The sequence below is a fragment of the Chiloscyllium plagiosum genome, unplaced genomic scaffold, assembly GCF_037043375.1.
Source record: "Chiloscyllium plagiosum isolate Xiang-an unplaced genomic scaffold, Cpla_swu_hap1 HiC_scaffold_10, whole genome shotgun sequence".
NCBI lineage: Eukaryota > Metazoa > Chordata > Chondrichthyes > Orectolobiformes > Hemiscylliidae > Chiloscyllium > Chiloscyllium plagiosum.
Window position 1 is genome coordinate 85,227,006 of NW_028270148.1, and position 18,753 is coordinate 85,245,758.

The 18,753-nt window shown below is 40.1% G+C and overlaps 1 protein-coding gene across 12 annotated transcripts in view; it reads left to right on the plus strand.

Moving 5' to 3' along the window:
- Positions 1-18,753, plus strand: part of afdna (afadin, adherens junction formation factor a) — a 242,063-nt gene that overhangs the window by 96,981 nt on the left and 126,329 nt on the right. For all 12 annotated transcript variants that reach the window (XM_087991512.1, XM_087991517.1, XM_087991519.1 and 9 more), the window contains 2 exons: positions 1,497-1,608; positions 4,630-4,794. In XM_087991512.1, coding sequence (XP_087847638.1) covers positions 1,497-1,608; positions 4,630-4,794 — 277 coding nt within the window. The remainder of the gene's footprint in view (positions 1-1,496; positions 1,609-4,629; positions 4,795-18,753) is intronic.

An 18,753-nucleotide genomic window follows, 5' to 3' on the forward strand; every position in this document is an offset into this window, starting at 1 on the left:
GATCTTATTGAATGACAGAGCAGGCTGAAGGACTGAGTGGCCTGTTCTTCCTTGATTATATATAGATTTAGTACCCTCAGAAAGGCAATTCCTCCTCATCTCTGTCTTAAATGAATGACCCCTTGTACTGAGATTATACTGCCCGGCCCTAAGGAAATATACTGTCTGGTCCTCCTGCCTAAAAAGCTCATTTGTGGAATGTGTTAATATGACCAACTTGTGGCTGTAACTTTGCATTGTCTTTCTAGCTACTCTTTGACAAATGGTGCCAGATTTTTTCTAGTGCCTCAACAATATTTCTTGAGTTCATGCTTCTTCTCAAGCTTTGTGTTATAGTAAGGTTTAGATTGTGGTTGTAAAGATGCTGCCCATCAAATTCCAAACCATCACTCTTGTTGCTGAAGCATTAATATTGAAACAAAACCTAGTTGAGAAATTGATGTTATATGGTTCCTTGTAACCATGAAATGCATCTTTGCCTTGCTCTAACAGTTAAATGTGTTTCTCTAAGGTTGTGAATTTTTTATCAACTTTTAGCTCTTAATCACATTTACAGTATACATGAATTTGCAGTTCATGTTGGAACAGTAATCTAACCTGAATCAGGGCACACCTTCATGATCTTCCCAATCTTGCTTGCTTGTGTAGTATCATTGTGTGAAATTGTGATTTTGTTCCATAGGATGTAATTCAGGCTTTTTATTGATTTTCTTTGGTATGTGGTGAAAATATGAAAATTGAAACCACACATTTACTTTTAGCAAATGTAACTATATGTAAGGAGAAACTAATAAGCATACAAGCAGAAGAGTACAGAAGATTATGCTGATTGTTAGAGTGGAAGGCAGCTTGAATGGAGTATTAATGCTGGGCTGGGGTGTCTGACTAGCTAGCTTGTTTGTTTTATATTCGATGTATAAATGGCTTGGTATACTGGTCATGAGAGAGGATATCTTTCCAGTGCATTGGTCTCTGTGCTGTGCTTAGCACACTTTTTTGTTCTTTATAATTTAATCCTTTTTGATCTGATTCATTTGAAATGACCCCTGTTAATATTTTGACTATAGCTGCAAAAGATATTATGGTGCTTTTATAGCAAGAATGTCTGTCCTGGCCAGCATTCCTCAACCAACACCACAAAAAACTGTTCTTTTGGTTCCAAATTTTATTGCTGTTGTGAAATATTGCCCTATACAGGTCACTAACAGTGTCTGTAAACAAAGTGACTATATTTCAGAAAAAAGTTAATTGACTGAAGTCTTTTTGGGATATCCTGCAAATGCAAAAGAGGTGTTTTTAATTTTCTTTCTCTGCAAGAATTCCCTTCATTCCTACTTTTAAGTACTTTGTTTTCCTTTTCAATTTCCCCTAATTTTCTGTTTCCTACATTTCCTTTCTCAAGTGTGGAAAAAACATATAAAGTATAAATTGGTGAGCAAAGCTGGGTAATAATGTGAGAAATTGATTTTCTGTTGTCTTAATATTTTCCTACATAGGTAGTATTACCTCCTGGTGTGCAACAATCTGATGATAAAGGTGCTAAAGAGACTCTGCTTGATGATGATGAATGTCCGCTGCAGATTTTCAGAGACTGGCCAAGTGACAAAGGTAAACAAAGCTAGTTTGTTTTTAGAAGCATACACAGACATTGAAAAATTATGAATTGGACCATCACTTTTAGAGGGAAGAGGGAAGATGCTACGAGGGAGTTGGGAGGGGTGTGGAAGACTGAAAGTTAGTAGGGACCGAGGAAAAGAGACGACCGTTCTAATTCTGTCAAAGAAATGAATCAGATCAATATGCAAATAACTTAGAACTTTTTCCACTATCCTATTTCACTCAAATATAACTGGCTTTAACTCATCCTGTGAAAGGTCACTGGGAATAGCTCCTAGTGCAATTGTAAGACCATAAGACATAGGAGTGGAAGTAAGGCCGGTCGGCCCATCGAGTCCACTCCGCCATTCAATCATGGCTGGGCATTTCAACCCCACTTACCCGCATTCTCCCCGTAGCCTTTAATTCCTTGTGACATCAAGAATTTATCAATCTCTGCCTTGAAGACATTTAGCGTCCCGGCCTCCACTGCACTCCGCGGCAATGAATTCCACAGGCCCAATACTCTCTGGCTGAAGAAAAGTCTCCGCATTTCTGTTCTGAATTTACCCCCTCAAATTCTAAGGCTGTGTCCACGGGTCCTAGTCTCCTCGCCTAACAGAAACAATTTCCTAGCGTCCACCCTTTCCAAGCCATGTGTTATCTTGTAAGTTTCTATTAGATCTCCCCTTAATCTTCTAAACTCCAACGAATACAATCCCAGGATCCTCAGCCTTTCCTCGTATGTTAGACCTACCATTCCAGGGATCATCTGTGTGAATCTCCGCTGGACACGCTCCAGTGCCAGTATGTCCTTCCTGAGGTGTGGGGACCAAAACTGGACACAGTACTCCAAATAGGGCCTAACCAGAGCTTTATAAAGTCTCAGTAACACAACGGTGCTTTTATATTCCAACCCTCTTGAGATAAATGACAAATTATTAACAGCAACTGAATAAATATCTTGGTAAAGTATCTCAATTTGTGATAATGACAGCATCACTGGAACAGTCAGCATGTGTTACTCATTCCTAACCATCCTGAAGATGGTATAAAGCCACCTCCTTCAACCACTCTAATCTCTTTCATAGATGTACAGCCAAAGTGTTCTTCAGAAAGGAGTTACAGCATTTAAGGAAAGGCAATTCATTTCTAAGTCAGATGTTGTGGGAATTGGAAGGAATGTCATCAACAAGTTCCCCTTTGTCTGCTGCTCTTGTTCTAGATTGTATAGACCATGGATTTGAGTAGTCAGAAAATCAGGAAATAAGCATTACACTTAACAGGCGCAATTCTTCGATCAGGAGATTTCTTAAAGATAAAAAATGTCTTTTTTAGGTTTCCCCAACATGTTTGTTCACTCAGCTACACAGGATGCAATATTAAAAGTATGGTGCATTCAAGCACCTTCCCCTTTTTTGGCTTCTCTCCCCTTCCCTCTCCTGCAGCCTCCCTAATCCCACCATTTCATGCCCCATGATTTTCTTCCAGCTTCTCCATCTCCCTCACTACCCCTTCATCGTTTCTTCTTCTCCCTAGACTGCCTTGCGATCTATCTCCAACCTGTACTCCCATGAAGTATTTTCCTTTCCTTGCAGCCTTTCTCTTTTAGCTCTTTGACAAAGGAACTCTAAGCAGAAGACATTGCAGACGTCAGCACAGACTTGACACATCACCCTCCCCCCAGCTCACGAATTTCCTTTCCTCCTTTCTTACCTTGCTAGTCACATGTTTCTCTTCTATGTTTGATGTTGATAGCCACACTAGTGTCTGTAATTGAAGGAGCTGCCGCTCACCTAATCTACTAATTTACTGGCTTTGGGGTCAGGGTTGACTTTTCTCCAGTGGTTGCCTGCGTGTTTGAATTTTCTTGTGTTTAGTTGTCTTCAGGGCAAAATCCATAGTCACCTTTTGTACTTAAGGCAACTAAGAATTCAGATTATCAAGAAAAAGATGTTTGAGAGAGTAATGTCAAAGGGGTAGCTTTCAAATTCTTGATCTGCTGGAGTTGATTGACCTATGAATGTGGTAACATTGGAGAATTTGTCCAGATGTAGCAACATGATTTTTTTTATGGTATTATGGAATAGATCATGTTTGCGTTACCAATTTTGCTGGATCAGATGAAGCAGTGAGGTTGTAGTGCCCTTACAGTGCCAGGGACCTGGGTTCACTTCTAGCCTTTGAACAACTGTCTGTGTGGAATTTACACATTATAGCTGTATCTGCATGGCTTTCCTCTGGGTGCTCCAGTTTCCTCCCATGGTCCAAAGTTGTACAGGTAGGGTGGACTGGCCATGCTAAATTACCCATTGTGTCCAGGGATGTGTAGGCTAGGTGGGTTAGCCATAGACAATACAGGGTTATGGGAATAGGCTGGGGGTGTGCCTGGGTGCGATGCTCTTTGAGGTGTTAGTGTGGACTTGTTGGGGCAAATGGCTTACTTCCACCTATAGAGATTCTGATTTATTTCCACAAAACTGTTGCATGCCGTATGTACTTCATTCTACAAAAGCTTTTTTGAAATTTAGTACCACTTCATTTTTTTACTTTTTTGTGTAGCTACACTTTCATTGTGCATGCATGTGCACTTCAGGTGCCCAGATTTGTCCCACACTATATAGTACATGCACGCTTTGGCAGTGCTAACTGGGGAAAAAAGTAGAGAAGGGTTACAGGCATTGCAGATCCTTTGAGCTAAGATTAGATATGGCAATAATTGGTACTTTTATCATTAATCTGTAGTCTTTCTGTAGTCTCCAGAATTGTGTATAATACTTCAGTTGTCACTGCGTCAGTGTTTTACCAAGGTTCATCAAAGAGGATGAAGCTATGGTATCATATGCATCAGTTATTTACAAAGCCAAGGATTTGGTAGTCCTGAATTTACATTCTGTACCTGCCCTATCAGCTTTAAAGTTCCGTGCAGATAAACCTCAATTCCTATTTTTTTTGTTTTAAAAAACTAAGACTATGTACTAATATTCTGATTATGACCTAATCGTTTCCATGTCCTTTGATTTTTTTTTGTAGGTACTTTGGTTTTTCAGTTAAAGAAACGGCCATCTGAACATCTCCCAAAGAATGTAAGGAAACAAGATGGGAGGTTACCCAAAGGAAAAGAAAGGAATGATAATTCAGGCTACGGTTCTTCGTTGCCTCCTGAGAAACTGCCATACCTTGTTGAACTGAGTCCTGGTAAGTTTATATAACACAGTATTAGATGTTTAAAGTTTTTGTTGCATACATTAAGTTCTGTTTTATTTTAATCCTTGTTTTATCTTTTTCTTCTTCTGAAGCTTTGTTTCCATTAATACTGTTGAAGAAATCTTTGAAGTCAGAATCACATACTCCAGTAGTTGTACAAAACATGTTTTTTATCTTTTTTATTAGTGTTAACCAATAGTACTGCAGTTTTAAATTTTCATTATTCAGAAGTATGACCATTGCAATAATGAAAACAAGAAAAGATTGCCAAAATTAAGTTTGAAGGTAAACTATCAAGAAATATAATGAAAGACGGCAAGAGCTTCTTCGAATGTATAAAAGTGAAGAGGCAGACCAAAATGAGTATAAGCTCCTGAGGGAATGAGGCTGAGGAAATAGTAATGGGGAAATCAGTAAATGGCAAAGGAGATGAATAAATATTTTGCATCAGTCTTCATGATGGAAGACACTATTGTAATGAAGTTAAACTTAATTACGTAGTCATGAGGACAGACCTGACCCGAATGGGCTAGGCAGGAAGACTTAACAGGTATGTCACTGACAAATGTTTAAGGAGATACTTGATTGCTTCCAAGTAAAATATATTTCAGAAAAGAAGAAAGATTGTAAGAGGGGAATGGGAAGGCACCTGTATCTAAATAAAGAAGTTAAAGATAATATGAAGACAAAATCTATATCACAAAGGCAAGTGGCAAGCTGGAGAATTGGAAACTTTTAAATCTCACCGAACGGTTTCTTTAAGAAGTCATAAAAAGGGAAATGCTAAAATGGGAGAAAACTGATTGATAGCAAAAGCTTCTGTTGGCCCCTTGGAAGGTGTGACTGAGGAGTTAACAGGGGGGAACACATGGCAAACTTAAAATATTGATTTAGCTTTCACAGTTGAGTACAATAGTACCATGCCTATAGGAGCAGGTAATGCAGAGATTTTAGAAAGGGAGGAACAATAGTCATCAGGGGTAAATACAGAGCAATCTTTTGGAATTGAACGCAAACAAGACACCAGGGCCTGTTGGCCTTTATCCCAGGGACATAAAGGAGGTGGCAGTAGAGATAGTGTCTCTGTTGACTTATAATATTCCAAAATTTGCTGAATGCTGATAAGGTTCCAGTGGATTTTTTAAAAAAAAACTAATATTGGAAAGAGGTTATGAAAATTGAAAGGGTTCAGTGCAGATCTACGAGGATGTTACCAGGGTTCGAAAATTTGAGCTATAGGGAGAGGTTGAATTGGCTTGTGCTGTTTTCTCTGGAGTGTTTAGGGCTGACCTCTGATGTTTATAAAATCACGAGGGGCATGGATAGGGTAAATAGACAAGGTCTTTTATTCAGGGTGGGGGAATCCAAAACTAGAGGGCATGGGCTTAGGGTGAGGGCGCCTTTAAAAGGGACATAAGGAGCAACTTCACACAGGGTGCTATGTGTATGGAATGAGCTGCTGGAAGAAGTGGTGGAGACTGGTACAATTAGAACATTTAAAAGGCATCTGGATGGGTATATGAATAGGAAGGGTTTAGAGGAATATGAGCCAAATGCTGGCAAATGGGACTAGATTAAACTAGAATGTCTGGTCAGTATGGATGGGTTGGACTGAAGGGTCTGTTTCCATGCTCTTCAAAAAAAAAAGCCAAAGACCGAAGTTAGAAAACTATCGACCAATTAGTTTAACGTGTATAGTTAAGAAATTGTTAGAATTCTATACAGAGGAAGCAGTAACAAGGCATTTGGAAAGTCATAAAAACAATCCATCAAAGTCAGCATGGTTTTATGAAGGTTAAATCATGTTTGACTAATTTGTGAGAGTTCTTTAAAGATTTAAGGAGTAATATGGATAATGGGGTTCCTGTGGATGTATATCTGTGTTTCCAGAAGGCAGTTGATAAGATGACGCACAAAAGGTTAATACATAAGGGGTTCAGATAATTTTCTGGTTGTCAAGACAACTGGTGGGGTGCAACTGGGTTCTATTTTTGGGGAGAAAGTGAAGTCTGCAGATGCTGGAGATCAGAGCTGAAAATGTGTTGCTGGAACAGCGCAGCAGGTCAGGCAGCAATTCTATTTTTGGGCCCTAATTATTTACAATCTATATTCATGGCATGGATATGGGGATAGAAAATGCTTTAGCAGAATTTGCAGATGACACTAAAGTAGTTGGGAATGTAAGTTGCAATGAAGAAATAAGAAATTTACAAATGGATATGGAAAAGCTAGCTGAATGGGCCAAAGTTCAGTGGTTGAAATTTAAACGGATGAATGAAGTTAAAGGCATTTGTGTGACTGCACCTGAAATATCTCATAGTTTTGGTGCCCTTACTTGAGGGATGTATAGTATTAGAGGTAGTTCAGAGGAAAGCTGCTAGACTGATTCTAGAGATAAGGGGCTTATCTTGAGAGATTAAGCATTTTAGGCCTATACTCTCAAGTTCAGAAGAATGAGAGGAGTTCAGATTTAAGGCTTACTAAAATGCTAAAGGTTATTGACAAAATAGTTATAGAAAACAAGTTCTTTTGAGGAGGGGGTGATCTAGGACGAGAGGACACAGCTCTAAGATAGGGGTTAACAGATTTAAAATAGCTGAAGTTGCTTCTCTCATGTTGTAAATCTATGGAATTCACTGCCTCAGAGTGTGTTGAATGCTGGGACATTAAAATCTGTGCATGTCCTCCTCAAGTTTACTCAAGTAATAAAGGGATGAGGGGCTATGGAGCATGGGCAAGTAAGTGGGGTCGAGTCCAAGATTAGATCAGACATGATCGTATAAAATGGCAAAGAAGGTTTGAAGGGCTGAATTGCCTCCTCCTGCTCCTAGTTACGTTCTTAGTTTTTTTAATAGATTTTTTATTGAAAATTTAACATTTTTACAAGTTTACAAATTTAAAAAAATCCCCAAGTATAAACATTGATATACAATTAAATCTTAAATGATAACCAAAATTTGTCAAACAAAAAAAAAGATAGCGAGAGAGAAAAAAACAAAACTCAACTAACTACCAATCTAGTGCAGCAGGTCAGGCAGCATCCAAGGAGCAGGAGAATCGATGTTTCGGACATGAGCTCTTCAGGAAACGAAACGTCGATTCTCCTGCTCCTTGGATGCTGCCTGACCTGCGCTTTTCCAGCAACACATTTTCAGCTCTGATCTCCAGCATCTGCAGTCCTCACTTTCTCCTAACTACTAATCTAACCTACAACTAACCAGAGTGTATTAATTAAGTCTCTTACATTATTCAAAGAAGAGTAGTGAGATACGTGCTCAGAATGTATTAACATCAAATCGTAACAAAACCCGTATTCGTGTAGGATACCTCTCCCAAGGGGCCCCGGACCAGCCAGGTTCACCATCTCCATTAAATAAAAGCCATTGTTAGGATGGCCAAAATATCTGTATTTATGTAATTCAAGAAGGGCTGCCATATTTTATGGAATAATGCGGTCTTTTGGTGCACCATATTTGTAAGGAAGTCAAGGGGAATACATTCCATGATTAATCTGTGCCAATTCGAAAGTCCAGGGCCGTCAACCACCCAGTTTACCAAAATATTTTTCCTTGCACAGAAAGAGAGAATAGAAAATAATCTCTTCCCAGTCATATCCAGGGAGAGTAAGTTCGAAAAGCCCAAAAGGAGAGGTACAGGGTGTCCTCTAATTTCCGTTCCTAAGATTTCTGTCAGAGCACTTGCTACTTTAGTCCAATATGTACAGATCTTATGACAGGTCCATAAGCAACATACAAGAGTGTCCACCTCTATTTTACATTTGGGACCCATTGGAGATGCTCCTGCCTTACATTTTGCCAATCGGTCCGGTGCTATATGGGCCCTATGAAGTATCTTCAACTGAATGGCCTGAGTTCTGTTGCAGATGGTGATTCTTCTGATGTTTTCCCAAATGTCATTCCACGTTTTTATAGAGATTTCCAGTCCCAAATCCTGATCCCATGTTTTAAGCAGATTGTCCATATCTCTGGATACTTCATCATGTAATAAATGATAAATAGTGCTGACAGAAGATACCCCCATTGGCCATAGCACTCTTATGTTCTCTATCTGATTTATAAAGACTATCTAATAACGTAGTCGCCTTCTGTATATAATCTCGAATTTGGAAGTATTGAAAGAGGTCTCCATTAGGTAATCCAAATTTCTGAGACAGCTGTTCAAAAGATATCAGGACCCCTTCTTTAAACAGATCCCCTAAACATGAGATACCCCTGGATCTCCAGAGTTTGAAAGTGGCATCTGTAAGCCCCGGTTGAAATCCCCCTGCTCCCACTATCTGGGCATAGGGGGATGTTTTATGTGAGTTGCCCTCATTTTGCCGCACTATATTCCAAGCTTTAATTGTGTTTAGTATTATAGGGTTTTTACATTGATTCGTAATGATTTTCCTCTTGTCTGAAAATAAAAGGTTAATAAGTGGGCATTTTACTTGAGAAGCCTCGATGTCCAGCCAGATTGATTGCGGGTCAGACAAGACCCAATCGGCTATGTAACGTAATAGGGAACTTAACTGATATTTCCTAAAATCTGGGAAATCCAATCTTCCCCTTGCCTGTGGAAGCTGTAGCTTCTTCAGCTTAATGAGGGACCGTATATGATTCCAGATAAAGGAATCCAACCAGCCATATAATTTACGTAGTGCCAACCTCGGCAGCACCACGGGAAGCATTCTCATAGGGTATAGGAGACAGGACAGGCATTCATTTTAATTAGTGCTATTCTACCTAGCAGGAAATTGGCAGGTCTCCCCATTGCTGGAGGTCCTGCCTTATCCTTTTCAGTAAATGCACAAAGTTAGCCTTGTATAACTAACCAAATACTGGGGTAATAAAAATGCCTAAATATAAGAAACCCTCCAGGGACCACCGAAAGGGAAAGTGGGATCCGTCCAATAAGTGGGATATACTAGCAAGGCCACCCATTGGCATAGCCTGCGATTTTGAGAAATTAATTTTGTAGCCTGAAAATACACTAAATGTATTAATAACTTGGATTAAGCAAAGCATGGACATCAAAGGATTACTGAGAAATAGAAGAACATCATCTGCATAAAGGGTAATTTTATGTTTACCTGTACCAATCCTCGGGGCCATTATATTAGGGTCAGCCCGTATAGCTTCTGCTAGTGACTCAATTATTAACTTAAATAGCAATGGCGAAAGAGGACATCTCTTACGGCAGCCCCTATCCACACTGAAGCTATCCGAGCCTAATCCATTGGTGATCACAACTGCTTTGGGATCACTATACAGTGTTGAGACACATTTGGTAAACACTTTTCCAACGCCAAATCTTTCCAATGTGTAAAACAAATATGACCATTCAACCCTGTCGAATGCCTCTTCTGTGTCTAACGAGACTACTACTCCTGGTATCTTTCCCTGATGGCAGGCTTGAATCACATGCAAAACCCTTCTAACATTATGATCTACAGCCATTAATAAACCCCGTCTGATCTTCCTTTACATGTGGCAATACCCTTTCTAACCTCAATGCTAACATTTTAGAGAGATTTTAAAATCTACATTTAGCAAGGATATTGGTCTGTATGATGTGCAATCTTCTGGGTCCTTTCCTTTTTTTGAGGATGAGAGATATTCACCTCTTTCAGCGAAGGCGGGAGACAGCCCTGACTGTATGAATAGTTATACATGTCCATAAGTGGACCAGCCAATATTCCTGTAAATTCTTTATAGAATTCAGCTTGAAAACCATCTGGGCCAGGCGTCTTACCGCTCTGACGTTGTCTGATTGCGTCAAGTATTTCTTGGATTGTTAGGGGAGCATTCAAGACCAATACCTGTTCTGGAGTTAGGTCTGGAAAGGCCAGGTTTTTAAATAATGACTTCATCCTCCTAGTCATGTCTTCGCAATCCTGCGATTTATATAAATCAGAATAAAATTTTCTAAAGATTGCATTAATCCTTTTATGATCATGAGTCCGAATACCCGTACTTTCCTTGATGGACGTGATAGTTTGAGGGACCTTCTTTTTCTTTGCGAGAAATGCTAAGTATCTACCAGGTTTATTGCCAAATTCATATAACTTTTGTTTTGCAAATAATATTTCCCTCTTAGCCATTTGGGTAAGCGTGGTGTTTAGAGCTGTCCTAAGGGCCGTAATCCTTCGTAATTTGATAATAGAAGGTCTGTCAGCATATGCTATTTCAGCCGCTTTTAAGCGAACTTCGAGCAGATGCTGTTGTTCTCCCTTTAATTTTTTCTGGGTTGCTGAGTATGAAATGATCAAACCTCACGCTTAAGCTTTGATGGTCTCCCACATCATTGATGGATTGCTAGCCGTACCTGAATTAATTTCTAAAAAAGTTTTAAATTCTTGAGAGAAGTATTTTACAAATTTACTATCTTTCATCAGGAAGGGGTCCATACGCCAATGCCAGGGGGATGTCTCATTGTTCCTCGCCTTGGTTTCCATATATACAGCAGCGTGATCGGAAATTGCTATACTGCCTATTTTACAGATTGATATGGAATTTTAAAAAATCAAGGGGGCAAAAAACATATCGATTCTGGTATGGCATTTATGTGGATTGGAGTAAAAAGAAAAATCTCTGCCCTGTGGATGAAGGCATCTCTATACATCTTCTAGTCCTAATTCTTTGTTCAAATCCATCAATTGTCTCAATCTGGGAGATACTCCTGCAGTACTCTTGGGAATCCTATCTATTTCCGGATCCATAATACAATTAAAATCTCCCCCTATAATTGTATGACAAGCACTGAGAGCCATCAATTTTGAGAAGGCTTTTGTTATAAATTTAAAAGGATGTGCCGGGGGGCAAAACAAATTTAAGATCCCATATTCCTCTCCATTTATAAGGACTTTAATCAAAATATATCATCCAGATTCGTCTTGTATCTGATTTAGGATTTTGAAAGGAAAATTTTTCCGAACAAGAATAACAACTCTCCTGCTTTTTGAGCTAAAAGAAGAAAAAAAGGCCTGATCAAATCCACCCTGTCGTAATTTCAAGTGTTCTTTATCCAATAAGTGTGTCTCCTGTAGGAGAGCTATATCAACCTTTTCTTTCTTGAGGTTTGATAATATTTTCTTCCTTTTGACTGGTGAATTACTCCCCTTGACAATCCAGGAGCACCACTTAACCGACCGATCAACCATAATCGTCCGGGCAAATCCGAGACCCCTCGGGAGGGGAAACCCTATCCAGAACATCCTGAGCATAGAGCATATAAAATTCACAAAAATAAAGGCTCTCTAATACACTCACAACAGTATAATAAAAAACTATTTCTAAATAAAACAAATATAAGATGTATTTAAATGGAGATTTTTCCCCCTTGTTCCCAGGGGGTATCACTTCCTTTCCAAACGTCCATCGTATCCTCTCCCAACCAGTGCCCCACCCTTGACTCAGGCGCTCCTCAATAGAATGAAGAAAATTCAAATATACTACAGAGCTAGAGTTAACAGTGAGCACCCTACCCCGCCCCCCACACCAACACCTAGATATATTTGGTAATGTTAATACCATGTATACACATATATAACTATAAAATTATAGCCTCAACAAGTAATAATTAAGTATAATAATACAAAATAACAGGGGAAAACAACCCCGCTCCTAAAGACAGAAATAAAATAGGATAAGGTAACCACCTCCCCCCACCAACATTAACTAGACCCCCTCAGCCTAAATAAAAAGGGGCAGAAAATCACTAAGTAGAGAACAAATAAATAAATCCCTCTCCCCACCCCCCGAAGATGATATTAAACAGTAAGGTTAAAAAAAGGGATTAATATTAAAGAAAAAAGGAACGTAAACCGGAGTGGGGGGAGAGCAAAACAACATCAATTAACTCTTACAATTTATCTAAGAGAGTCCAAAAATTCCTTGGCCTTTTCCGGCGATCCGAAGTTATGCATGGACCCTTCATGGTTAAAGCGTAGCGTCGCTGGGTAGCACAAGGAGTACTGAATATTTAAGTCCCTTAAACACTTTGCTTCATCAAACGCCTTCCTCTATTTGACCAGAGCTGGGGAAAAGTCCTGGAATAACATAATCTTGGATCCTTTAAAAATCATGGTTTGGGGATCTTTCCCAAGATTTCTGGAAACTTCTAAGAGCATCTGCCTCTCCTTATAGCTCTGCAGCCGGAACAGGACCGGGCAGGGGCGCTGGTTTCGAGCCGGGCCGACGTATTGCAACCCGATAGGCCCATTCCACCCTTACCTGGCCTGATCCATCCTCCAGATTTCAAAGCTGTGGAAGCCACTGTTCGAGAAACGCTGTAAGCTGGCCTTCCTCGTTCCATTCAGGAAGGCCCAGCAAACAAATATTTTTTCGACGACCTCTATTCTCGAGGTCGTCAATGTGATTCTCTAAGGTCTGGACTCGCTGTTCAAGAGTCCGGACCCGATCCACGGCTGATTCTGCTATAGTCTCGGAGGTCGCGGCCTTTAGCTCCACCCCTCTGACTCGCCGCTCAATTTCCTTGATGTCTTGGTTGTGCTTTTGTAGCACGGCCGAGAGTGAGTCCCATCGGCTCCGGGACTCTTCGATGAAGGCATCGATCTTCGCATTGAGTTTAGAGATGATTTCCACGAGGCTCGCCACCATAGGTAAGTTCCCCGGGGCGGCTGCGGACGTCTCTACTGCAGCTGGGGAGAGTTGGGGAGGGGTTCCTGCTTGCTGAGAACTGTGGGCTCCCTTCCCTTTAGTCATTTTTACTGGAGATTAAATTGTTTAAATTCAGTACTAAGAAACTAATTACATTAAGTAAAAACTATTTTGAATGATTTGGTGAGTGTGGTGGAGGCGGGTAAGTCTTGGGAGGAGCACGATAAACTCATATTTGTTGGGTCGCCGCCATCTTGGATCCCCCCACGTTCTTAGTTTTTAATTAGAAATGCATAACATGATCAAGCAGACTCAGCATGGCTTCATGAATAGAAATCATATCTAACAAATTTATCAAATCGTTTGAGGAAAAGGGATGCAATTCGATGTACAGAGGAACCTCAATTATCCGAAAATTGGATTATCCGAAGGAGATCTTAGGGCCCCAGTAGGAACATTACATCAAAGACGTGTTTCCAGCAGTGATCGCGTTTCTTGTTTACAGTGATTAAAATGGCACAGTCTCCAAATGACTGACCACCTGCCCTTTCTCTCTCCCCTCTCACTTTCCCTGGGGTTCTACAGAGGGATGTACCCTAAACCACCACCACCCCCCCACAGATAATCTGACCAACATTGTCCTGTACAGGGCAGAGGTGGAACCTGTCAAAAAGGTGCAGCAAAATGTTGTGTGCACCTGTGGGGGTGCGTGTGCGCGCGTGCTATTTGGAGACTTACCCCACAAAGGCACCAGCAGCAGTAGTCTTATTGTTGGTGTGCAGTCCAACTGCCCCGGAGAGGGTGCAGGGGCAGTGCCAGAAGGAGATATCTGGGCGGGGGCAGTGCCAGAAGGAGAGATCAGGGCGGGGGCAGTGTTGGACGGCGGGGGGAGCAGGGGTGGTGTTGGACGAGGGTGGGTAGGGGTAAGGGGTCGCACGCTGTGGTTCTGCAGTCTCCTGAATGGGGAGCAGACTTTAAAAACTCCAAGCCTCAGAGGAAAGTCATTTAATTGATTAACTGAATAATCGATTACCCGAACGAAAAAGTGCCCGCCCATCTTGTTTGGATACTAGAGGTTCCCCTGTAATGTGTTTCGAGTTCTAAAAGATATTCATTAAGGTACCACATGTTTGACTATTTAATTTAAGAGTTAAGGTGTTGGGGTTAGCATAGTTTGTGGTTAGAGAATTGATTAATTAGTAGAAGACAGACTTGCGATAAGGCAGGCATTTTCAAGACGGCAACCTGTAATTATTGAAGTGCTACAGAGATTAGTGCTGGGACCCCAATTATTTCTAATATTAATGTGTTGGATGAGGAATGTGTGTGTACTTTTGCCAAAATAGATTGAGAAGGCAAGTTAAGGATGACCGAGTCTCCAGAAGGAAGTAGACCGATAAAGTAAATGGGTAATAACTTGGAATATAACTTGGGGAAAATGAGGTTATGAATTTGGGAAGGAAAATAAAGGAGCTGAATTTAAATGCAGAAAACTGTATCAAAGGGATTTGGGGGTCCATTGTGCATGAATCTCAAAATCCTTGCGCCTGCATTAATCAGGCAGGAGGGAAGGCAAGCAATATGTTTTTATTTGTTTGATTTGCAATAAATTTAGGGAACTAAGAAAGTGAGGATTGCAGATGCTAGAGAGTCAGTCGAAAAGTGTGGTACTGGAAAAGCACAGCAGATCAGGCAGTATTCGAGGAACAGGACAGTTGATGTTTTGGACGTAAGCCCGTCATCAGGAATTTATGACGGCAAAATTAGGGAAGTCTTGTAAAAACTATAAAAGGTACTAGTTGAGCCACACTGTTGTGAACCAGACCAAACCTCTCAAAATATTCAGAACATAGTCTAGATCCCAACATTTTCTTATTTTAAAGATAAATGTAAGGTATTGAGTTCCAGATGCAATATGTTTTGGTCAAACTACTGGATTTAAAGGAAAGCCCACTTTGTTCATCAACTATAGTTAAAATACCACAAAAGGAAGGAATTGGAATGACTATTAGAAAACTTAAGAGTTATGGATGCTATAACTATAACTAATTAACTATTCCAATTTAATAATATCCCATAAACTCATCCCTGGCAAAAGACAATTTCAGAAAACTGATTTGTCTCGCATGCAGCTCTCACAGCAGGCAGAGAACCCCCAGCTTTTGGCTGTCACCGAGAATGTGGAAAGAATAGCTTTCACCACCTGACCCCAACAGCAACTGATATTGAAAAAACTAAAAAGCCTGGTTCTCTCTGTGGGAGCTTGACCACACCCATTCAGGCTGCTTCATTGCAACTTTGTAAAACGAAACCCAAAGCATTCACAAGTTGTTTATCTTCTCGTAGACTGCTCAGCATCTGTTCCTCCAATCTCCCTCTCAGAGAAACAAGGACAAAGCGCATGTCTTAAAGCCACAGTATTGTCACAACACCCAAGATATTATGAATAGTTTTGGTCCCCTTAACAAAGGAAAGAGGTACTGTCACTGGAGGCAGTCTTCAAAAGGTTTACTGTGTTGATCCCAGGTAAGGAGGGGTTTTCTTATCAGAGTTTGAGTAGGTTGGACTTGTGCTCATCAGAATTTAAAATGAAACATACAAGATTCTTGGGGAGCTTACAGGGTAGATACCATGAAGTTGTTTATCCTTATGCAAAAATATAGAACTAGTGGGCATAATCTCAGTTTGGGGTCACCTATTTCAGACAGATTAGGAATTTGCTTTTATTCTCATTATTCTGAAGAATTCTTTACCACAGAGAGGTGTCACAATTGGGTTATAAAGAATACTCCTCAAGGCTGAGATGCACAGATTTCTAATCCGTATGGGAATTGAGGGTTGCAAGGATATGGCAGGAAAGTGGTGTTGAGAATTCAGATTAGCCATGACCTCATCGAGTGACAGAGCAGACTTGATGAGCTGAATGACCCCCTTCAGCTGCTATGTCTTATGAAGTTAAAGTAGCTACAATCTTCAGTTCAAATACGCACTCTAGTACAGCTGCATCTTCCCTATGATATGGTAACCAGACCTCAAACCGTAATCCAGCTCCGGTTTAAGTAGTTCTAGCATAAACTTCCAGTTCAGATGCTGTACACTTTAGGTAATGAAGTAAACTTTCCAGCCACTTTCAGGGATCTTTGAGTCATTCACTCCAAGGTTCCTCTGTTCCGCTATAATTCTTAGCATCGTATTATTTACTTTATATCCTCTTGCTTTGTTAACCTTTGTTAAATGTGGTATTCACATAGTTGGATTTAACTCCCATTTCCACTCTAACTCACCTGATCAGTCCATTTCTACCTTTTACTTCCTTCATTATCAACTGCAACCGTTCTTTTGTGGCATATGCAAATTTTTAAAATTCTATCCATACATTCAAGTCCAAATCCTTGTTACATTCTACAAAAAGCAAGGGATCGAGTATACTGCGCCTGCAGAAATCTCATTGAATATAGCCTTTGATCTGCAAAAGCACCTATCAACTATTAGGCATTTGCTTCCTGTCTCTGAATTCAAGTTGTTACACTGCTTTAGATCCTATGGCTGTTTAATTTTGTGACAATTTAACCCTTGCTTTCATAGAATCATAGAATCTACAGTGTGGAAACAGGCCCTTCAGCCCAACAAGTCCACACTAACCCTCTGAAGAGTAACCCACCCAGACCCATTCCCCTACCCTATTATCCTATATTTACCCCTCACTAATGCACCTAATCTACACATCCTTGAACACTATGGGCAATTTAGCATGACCAATTCACCTAACCTGCGCATCTTTGGATTGTGGGAGGAAACTGGAGCACCTGGAGGAAAACCGCGCAGACACTGGGAGAATGTGCAAACTCCACACAGTCGCCTGAGGCTGGAAAGAAACTGGGTCCCTGCTAACCACTGTGCCACCGTACTGCAAATTATATCAAATATGCTGTCTTTGACTGACCTTGCCAGCAACTCATAATTGTGAATCTCTTTAATTAATTACAAACTTGCCTTCACAAATCAGTGCTGATTCTCTTTGGCTAATGTCTTTCAAACTAAGAATTTATCCTGTCCCTAGCCTTTTTTAGTAACTTAGACCATCATGGTTAGGCTGATTGGCCTATACTTAACTAAACCATTTCAAATGCAGACTCTCTGTACTTTGGCACCAGATCTGTAACCAGAAGGTTGTGAAATTATTATCAAAGATTTTACTAGTTCTTGGAAATCTTTCGCTTTTTCAAGTAGACGCAGATACATTTCATCGGGGTCTGTGTGTTTATCCACTTTCAAAGATGTTAAATCCCTCAGTATTCTTGTTTTAATTTTGGTTAATAGTGCACATTTCATTTTGTTCATTACAATGTCTCTCTTGTTCCTTTTATAAAACAAGCACAGGGACTTCATTAAGAACCAAACCAACATCTGCAGCTTCCCACAGGTTACCCTTTGGCCCTAATATACCGTGCCCTTTAGTTATCTATTGCTCTTGTGTGTTTATTAAATTACTTGGTTTTCCTTCATTTTACATATCAGTCCTTTTCCATGTTCTCTTTGCTTTCCTTTCAATTTCATCTATATACACTTTAGACTCCTTTCAGGTTTTCTGCACTTTGAGTGCTTTTTTTTGTTCTTTTTCCACTCCTTTAAGTACTTTTATCCAGGATACATAAATTAGAAATCATATTTGTATGATACATGGATTAGTCAAAATAAATGTTGAGCTCCAAGAAATGTTAAGTATTTACTGTGAGCCATTGCTGTGTTTTTCAGCTTGCTAGATCATGTGTCTTTCAGTCATGAGATGAGCAAAATTGGGGATGTATGGAGTTGATGGACTGGGTAAATTATACAGTCCCTGGAATTACCTTAATTTTCTTTTCTTTACCTTTGTTCATTTTAGGTTATTTTTGACTTGAAGCACATCTGATACTGGAATGTGCGGCAATTAGCTCATATGAGGCAGTGGTGGGAGTGAACATTGTGATACCATTGTAAGGGTCCAAATACCTTTTAAATTTTGTAAATGTACCCACCTCAATTACTTCCGCTGGCAGCTCATTCTGTATGTGCACCACCCTCTGCAAAAAAAACGTTGCCCCTCAGGTTGCCTTTTATTCTTTTTCCTCTAAACTTAAACTGATGCCCTCAATTCCCCAAACCTGGAAAAAAGATGGAGTGCATTCATCCTATCCATGCCCCTCATGGTCTTGTACACTTCTATAAGTTTCCTCCTCAATCTCCTATGCTCTAAAGAGAAAATTCCTAACTTGTCCAATCTCTCGCTATAGCTCAGTCCATTGAGTCCTGGCAACATCCTTGTAAGTTTCTTTTGCACTCTTTCCAA